General features: G+C 48.7%; 1 protein-coding gene across 1 annotated transcript in view; it reads left to right on the top strand.

Annotated features, from left to right (window-relative positions):
* The first annotated feature begins 232 nt into the window (after positions 1-232).
* TMC3 (transmembrane channel like 3) overlaps positions 233-8,194 on the top strand; it is a 34,063-nt gene continuing 26,101 nt past the window's right edge. The window contains exons 1-3 of the mRNA XM_025893166.2: positions 233-321; positions 1,469-1,615; positions 5,198-5,273. Of these exons, the coding sequence (XP_025748951.1) occupies positions 233-321; positions 1,469-1,615; positions 5,198-5,273 (312 nt within the window). The remainder of the gene's footprint in view (positions 322-1,468; positions 1,616-5,197; positions 5,274-8,194) is intronic.

Genomic DNA, 8,194 nt, shown 5'->3' with positions numbered 1-8,194 from the left:
ACTCCAACCAATCTCAACCAATCGCGGCTGCCGCGGCCACCTCAGCATTACATTATGCACAACTGGAGTCCTCGTCAAGGACCAGCTGCCGACGCGCACTCTTGCTCCTGAGAACCAGCGAGCACGGCGACTAGCAGCTCCCCTGCAGAAGCCTCAGCTGGAGCAGACCCCAGCGGCCGGCCTCCTGGGACCCTGCCGGCCCCTAGAGGTCACTGGCAGCAGGTCAGCCCCCATGAAACCCTCAAAGGCATGCCAGCGCTACCGAAGCATCCGGAGAAATACCAGCCAGCACTACTTCTACCAGGAGTCCCTGCTGCTCAGGTGAGTCGCCCCCCACCCCCGTCGGCCGGACAGTGGAGGAATGGAGCCCAAGTCACCCCAGAGCCTTGCCTGCATCTGACCAGAGGACAGAGTCCCCATCCCGTTCCCCTCTCCTTCAGAATGAACTCAGAAACTCCTTTCTCTGGGCTTTTGTACAGTGGGGCTGGCCACCTGCTTATTGACCAGGGGACCCAAATCCAAGGTACCCCAACCTGGCCAAACCCACAGGCATGCCTTCTCTGTTTTCTCTCTGTTGATTCAATCAGCAATGTCAAGAGAGAGCAGATGATTCATCTCTCATAATAAATAAGGTGTCTGTTGGAAAGGGCTTTGGGCTAAGAACAAGTGGGGGAGTGCTGTTCGAATCTGTTAGATGTTTATAAAGGTATATTAAAACCTCCATTAACTTGGAGAAATTGGAGAAAATTCTCTTATGAGTAAGTAAAAACCGTCTGAATCCGGGAAAAGCAAAGGAATTATTTCCTCTTACTTTTAAGGGCATCATTGATCAAATAGCAGAATACTCATCATCTCCTCCTGAAAAGTTGCATTAAGATTAGCATATTAATTGTTATTGGGAATAAATGTTGCTACATGTGGAAAACCAGTTCTCCTACACAGTAACTCTTTCCCTGTAATGTCTGCACGCGGAAATCTGCTCGGCTACATTCTTGTTTCTAGACGTTGCTGCCCGTTCTGCCTGCACAATCTCAGTTTTCAAGGACGGAAGTGGGCATGCAGGGAGGGGTCTCTGGACGACAGCGTTTGGCTTTTCTTTATTTTGCCTACAGAGCTGGGGGCCAAGGAGGAGCCCTGTCTCTGAAATGAGCTGATTATTTCAATCAGCCTGAAATAGAAATTGTTTGGGCACCAAAGATGCTGCTATTCAGGAATTGTTCGTAAGCACCCTCTTGTCTCCTTCTATGACGCCTTCTGCTAAAACCTTTCATCCAGACAAACCATTTTCTTTCACTGACCAACCAAAGTGACAGATGCCAGTGAATGTGCTTCAGGGGTTGTCCAAGACTGCCCCATTCTCTCATACAAACTTCAGACAGATGACCCTGGGGCAACGAGATGCTGAATGTGCCCCGCTGGAAGCAATTCTACTAATCAGATTTCCTCCTTAATGCCCCACTCCATTCAGCAACTTGGACGACAGCTTTAATGCTGATGAGACAGGGGACAGCAATGATCCAGAACAAATCTTCCAGAATATACAGTTCCAGAAAGATCTCATGGCAAACATTCGCTGCAGACCCTGGACCATGGGACAGAAGCTGGGAGCACTGAGGTAAGGGCTTTGGCAGCCATTATTGATTATTGCAAATACGCTTTCCATGAAATCGCCCTGTCCTGCCCAAGAAAATGAGCACAAAGACCCACGTGAGAGTGGCGGGCGGGCACTCTTGATCTGACTCAGAGAAGTCACAAGGGCCTCAAGGTGGCCAGTATCTCTGTGAGTGTCTGTGTGTGTGTGTCTGGGTTGGGAGTGTGTGTGTGTGTGTGTGTTGGTGTTTGTGGTTTTCTACCTCCCTTTTCAAGCATTAGATTTTAGCATTGTGTCTAGAGGTGAACAAAATAACCAAACTCCCCGGAGACAAGTCTATAAGCCGGAATGAAAGCAGATGGTAATTTCACCCGCTGGGCTATTACTCCCTCTGGGGGGAAACCAGATTCCATGGCAAACCAGATAACGATGATACTAAGAGTCGCACTGGACAACCTGTTTAGATAACAGGGAACAGCTAAAGAGTTGCAGACGGGCTGCCTGAATTCGAATACTGCCTCCCAATCCTTAGCCATGCAGTGTTGGGTAGCTCTCTTAATTTCTCGGCCGCTTTTCTTTCTCTTTAAAGCTGAGGTGATGGTGCAGAATGGCACCTGCCTCCTGCTTCCAAAACTGTGCCGCGCTAAGCAAGCAGGTGTTTGTTAAAGATTCAGAATCCCTGATTGCCCTTAGAGCTGCTGAATCAGAAAGTATTGAGGGGGGCAGTATCTTTAACATGCATTCAGGTGGATTCTTCCGCCTACTGAAGTCGGAGACCCACGGAGAGTCCCAGGGTTAAACGGGACTTCGCGCCGTCTTTGATACGCGGTAGTCACGCCCCCGCCAGTGAGTCCTGATGGATGATGCTGATGCCTGGGGTCACAGCAGAGGGAGTTAATTGAATGGTCTCACCGAACTACTCTGACCTGTCAAGTGCAGAAACAGACAGCAGCCCGGATCACTGGGCACCCGGCATGGACAGGATCAGAACCTTGTTAGTGCCACTTTCTGGATGCCAAGCACACAGCCCCTCCTCCCCAGGTCAGCCATCAGGCTTTGCATTTCTCTCCCATCAAATTGCGGCTTTGTCAGCTTCCCCCATGCAGGCATTCTCTTCCAGGCTGGCCCAAGAGGCAGCCGGCTGGTCCTTGCGTGGCTTGGCAGATGGCTGAGGGCGCCTGTCGTTTGTAGTCTCAGCGGGTTTCTGGCTGAATCCTCCATGTCTAGTATCGGCTCCCCCCACATCTGTTCCCTTGAGTGAGGATGGCAGTTTCAGATAGAAGACTGATACTCAGAGATGTGAAGTGGCTTACCCCAGGATGCACAGCCCCCGGGAGCCGGCCCTGAGCTTTAAACCCAGGCTCTCTGACCCTGACCCCAATGTTCTATTGAAACAGAGGAACTCCGCCAAAGGAATCATTGCGGAAATTTATCCTAAAACAAAAAGTCATGTGCTGTATCGGAATTTTTTTAAAAAATGGTGCAGAAATGCTCCTGCTGATTGCTTATTGAGGCTTAGAAGGAGTAATTAGTAATTACTAATTAGTAATTAATGATCATTCATTATCAGTAAGAGACTGAGTCTTTTCGACCTGTAGGCAGAGCACAGCAAATGATAACTTTTCTATCAAAAGGGCAAACCTGGGGTGCCTGGGTGGCTCAGGCATTAAGCGTCTGCCTTCGGCTCAGGTCATGATCTCCGGGTCCTGGGGTCGAGTCCCACATCGGGCTCCCCGCTCAGTGGGAAGCCTGCTTCTCCCTCCCCCACTCCCCCTGCTTATGTTCCCTCTCTTGCTGTGTCTCTGTCTGTCAAATAAATTAATAAAATCTTTAAAAACAAACAAACAAAAAGGTAAACCAGGCCTTCCACACTGACGCCTGGCCAGGGGCTCAGCCCGGGGACCATCAGCGCCCCACTGGTTGCCCTGGCCAGCGGTCAGGCTCTCAGAGGTGGCTCGTCCTCTGAGCACCTCCATTTATCATCCCCTGGCCCCCACGTCTCCTCCCTTGTCACCTTGAGGAGCTGCTAGAGCCATGCCTCACTCATTGGACCTGCTGAGGCGTCTGGAAAGCACAGAGACCACTAAAGCCTGACCGCGTGGGGAGCCAGGGAGGGGGCGGACGCAGAGAAAAGCGGGGAGCCCTCGCTGAGTCTGGAGCAACAACCACCTGTCTGGGAGGGCGCGGTGCAGACCCATGTCCCTTGTGGGGAGCAAGTGGACGGTGCCCTTGAGTCAGCATGGGTCTGTGAGGAGGCCCAGGTGACGTGGGTTCTCCCTGGTCCCCCAGGTCCAGCCCCGCCCTCTCGCATACTCTTAACCGCCACCACTCTCTCCCAGTTACTGTGGCCCCAGGACTCCTTCGCCCTGTTAGCGAGGGCTCTCCTAGTGCCATGACTCTGTCTTATGTACCTTGTGTCTTGCTCTGCTTGACCCAAGTCAGCATGCAGATAATGTTTGCCGGAAGAAAACTATAAACCATGAGATGGAACAAGTGATTTCACGTGTATAGGCCTCTGTCTTTTAGATGCTGGGCAGGGTAGGGCATCAACCCTCACCCCTGCCTGCATTTGTGGTTCTGACCGGAATGAAGCCAGGGCATGGGCGGGGCCCGGGAGCTGGGATGATGGCAAGGAGGGCACAGCGCTCCAAAACCCAGCAAACACTCTGATTAGCTCACGTTTCCCTCGTTGGGAAAGGGAGTCAGCCAGTTCCGGCATCTCTCAGGGAAAGACTCAGCAGCAGTGCGTGTTGCTAAAAGACTACTGGGATGTACACGCAAGACGCCCCGGCAGCGAACGGGGCAGACTGGAGATCGAGGGACTCCAAAGAACCAAGCCCTTCAGCACCGAGCATAATCAAGGGGAGGGGGGCTGGCCATGGATAACGAGGGTCTCATCAACGCAGCGTCAGATGCGGTCACCTTGAAGGTGACATTCACCTCTAAGTGTCCTCGACGGCTGTCTGTCCCACTGGTGCTAATATTAATTGTCGAATCCTGCTGTTCCTGTAGGTGTGGATTTAACCATCTATCCCAATGAATTCAGTGCATTTCAAGGATTAATCATTTAGGTGGAGACATCAGGTCAGCTCACCAAAGTGGTCAGTTAGCGTGTCAGCAGTTGGTGTAGTCTGAATCAGATTCTTTGTGGCTACGTGGATACTGCTCTTTCCTCGAGGCAGGCTCTCCGAGGCTAGGTCTGACTTTCTCTGACGCTGCAGGAGGAAGGCTGCTGAGGTTAAGGGGAAGGGTGAGACCCCCTAGTGCCCGCTGCCAGGACTCCCCCCGCCACCTGCTCATGATCAATTCCCAGACAACAATCAGGGAAGGGCTTTAGGAATTCATTGCAACTCATTTTGTCATTGATTCATCATTTTCTAAGAATTTATCCACTTAAGCATTTTTTTTCCAGAAAGTATTTTCTAGGGAGCTTTCTGGTTACCGGAGGTCAGGAAAGGAACGATTCGCCTCTCCGCATAGCCACGTCGTGCTGCGGCATCTTGTCGCCCGCCTTTTGCCCGCCTGCTCCCGTCGTACTTCCGCACGTTTTGCCAAGATAGCAGGTATGATAAAATTGTGCTCACTGTCATGTTTTTCTTCTCTCAGGCGAGCGAAGGAGATTGTGCTGAAGTTTGAAGGGAGGCTGACCAGGACCCGTGGCTACCAAGCAGCAGGTGCAGAGGTGAGAGCGTGCGCGTTCATGGGCACTCCCACCCCCTCTTGTGGTCTTGGGGCCAGGAGGTTGTGGGCCACTGTGCTTGTCTTTGCACACGGGCTGTGCCCATCTGCCATTGCAGCCGGAGAGCAGTGCCGTGAGCTGCAAGGTCTGCACGTCCCAGAACCTGGAGCTTAGTCCCGGATGTGGTCACCTACCGATTGTACATGACCCTGGGTGAGCCTAACTTATCCGAGAAATGGCATCTTCCCTTGAAAAAATGATCTAGCACCCTTCCTGACCTGTTCCCACCCAATACGTGTAGGATTTTTTTTTTTTTTTTTACTGCACGTCTTGTAATTAGAAAGTTGCAGATACATTTCAACGCTCACTTTATAATTCAATGCTAGGGTTTTTGTGTGTTAATTTTTCCATTCAGTTCCTTAACGCTAAACTTTAGCTTATATTGAAGTTATCTGTTTAGAGAGACATTACCATAATATTCATAAATGTTTAGAAGACAAAGAAAAAAATCATACCCTTATATAGTATCTTTTTTTGAATCTCACATTCCAGTCACTGAATATATAATTTTCACTGAGTGTATTTATAGTATACAAGCCTTTTTGTCTTGCTTCTTTTTTCACTTAACCCCACACATAACAGAAGGATTTTTCCATGTTGCTCTGTATTATTTACACAAAATCATTTTCCATGACAGACAAACATACATTAACTTAACTAGTTATTTGTCTGCTGGTGAATATTTAAGTTGTCTGTAATTTTTCACTATTACTAATAACCCTGCAAAGAATATCTTTACACATACTGCCTTTCCTACCTTTCATTTGTTTATGTTTTTAAAGATTTTATTTATTTATTTGAGAGAGAGAGAGGGAGCATGATCAGGGGGAGAGGGAGAAGCAGGCTCCCCGCTGAACAGGGCGCCCAATGCAGTACTCAGTCCCAGGACCCTGGGATCATGATCTGAGCCAAAGGCAGACGCTTAATTGAGCCACCCAGGCACCCCCTTTTCCTACCTTTTAAAATTCCTCTCCTAGGATAAATGCCAGAACTATAATCACTGTAGAAAAAAATGTAAGTCATTTTTTGGCTCTTGATAAATATTAATAAATTATTTCCCCAAACACTTGATAGTTGATCTTGCCATATACAACAGGTATACTGTTTCATAATATTCTTGCCAATATTGGATATTGTATTTTTTTTAAAAAGTTTGTTATACTTTAACAGACAAAAGATGCACCCTTTTTAGATTTTCTGAAACAAAAAAGTATTCTTAATGAAGTTTACATTAAAGCTGGCCATAAATTTTACTTAACTGAAAAAGCATAAAATCTCAAAGGATCCCCAAGGTTCTGCCTTGGCTGTCCCCTTACTTTCCACAGACTCTGCCTGAAAACTCAAATCTAGTCTTATGACCAAGATTAGCCATGACTGCTTGCGTATGCCTGTCACACTATGATGGAGCTTATGGATGAAACACAGAAAACAAAATTATCTTTTGAACAATAAACATATGTGCTCCCTCCTTATTTCCCCTAAATAGACAGTATGAAATGCTATGGGAAAACACTTGGAAATACTGGAAGGTCCTTCACTTGGGTTCAGACAACCTGTAATATGTAAGAGTGAAAAGTACTGCAACTTTTAGCCACAGTAAGATCAATATGGATTAAGGCGTAATTTGATAATGGGCTGAATTATTAGAAGCAAGGTGTTTAGAATGAGAAAAGGGAATCTGAATTTTCAGCCTCACCTAAGCTTGCCCCAAGGCTTTCCGCCGGCACCAGGCCGACCCAGCTGCCTGCCTTTCTAGGATCAAGGGCCCCACAGAAAGCGGTTCAACCCAGTTCAGTTTAACCTGTGCGCCACACTTTGTTCTAGACCCTGGGGTAATGAACTAGCCCAGACTCGGCTTCTTCTGTCTTCTGGAGACACAGTAAAATGCCCAAGAAAAATCATTCTCCCACCCTGTCTTCTTCACGCTTCGGTTCTTCCCCTCCCCAGATTCAGAACTGCGTTCCTCCACCTTATTTCACCCCGGAAAATTTCCTATGCTGCTCCAGCTGCCAGGTAGAGAAAACTGAAGGGACCTAGCCAGCCGGGGTACTGCCTGCAGCCCGTCTATTCATAGTCCTTGGTTTATATGCTGAAGACAGTAACTGTTTTCCAAACGGTCAATTTGGTGTGATAGAGCTCCCCATTTCCGTGACTCCAGGCACCGAGACCCCAGTCCCCACTCACAGAGCTGCCACACAAGGCATCCTGGGAAGCTGCCCCCTCCCACTCTTTCCAGTCTGCATCCCCTGTTCACGTGGGTCTCCCCTCAATGCCAGCTCACTACCGACAGTCTGCCTTCAGCACCAGCACATGTCTGTGTTTCTGAAGGAAGCCAGGTGTGAGTGTGTGAGAGCACGGGGACCCAAGAAGTCCCGCCGGCAGGAGTCAGGACCCTCAGATCCCTCTGCTATTGGTTCCCTGTTCTGACTTTGGTTTTCATGTTTGATTCTCAAGGTTCCTTCTGGCTCTAATAGTCTATGTTCTTTGTGTCTCACACCATACCAACAAAGGAGGTCACCCTGCCCGAGAGCCTTCGTGATGTGATTTGACACCTGCCCATGATGGTATATAGACTGGCAGGTCCTCCTGCTTCCATGCACATCCCCCTGTAACCCACTCTTTTCCACACAGGAGCCGTGGCAATCCTCGAAACAGGAAACCACTTGTGCCAGGCCTTACTTAAGATAATGATAGATGAGAGAGAGAGAAAGATACACAGACAGATACATAGATACACAGACAAATACACAGATACACGGATACACAGACAGATACATGGATACACAGACAGATACACGGATACACAGACAGATACAGAGATACACAGATACACAGACAGATACACAGATACACAGACAGATACA

This window comes from Callorhinus ursinus, unplaced genomic scaffold (assembly GCF_003265705.2).
Source record: "Callorhinus ursinus isolate GAN/ISIS: 27379988/994484 unplaced genomic scaffold, GSC_fseal_2.0 scaffold45, whole genome shotgun sequence".
Classification (NCBI taxonomy): Eukaryota; Metazoa; Chordata; class Mammalia; order Carnivora; family Otariidae; genus Callorhinus; species Callorhinus ursinus.
This window is presented reverse-complemented; position numbering and strand designations above follow the sequence as displayed.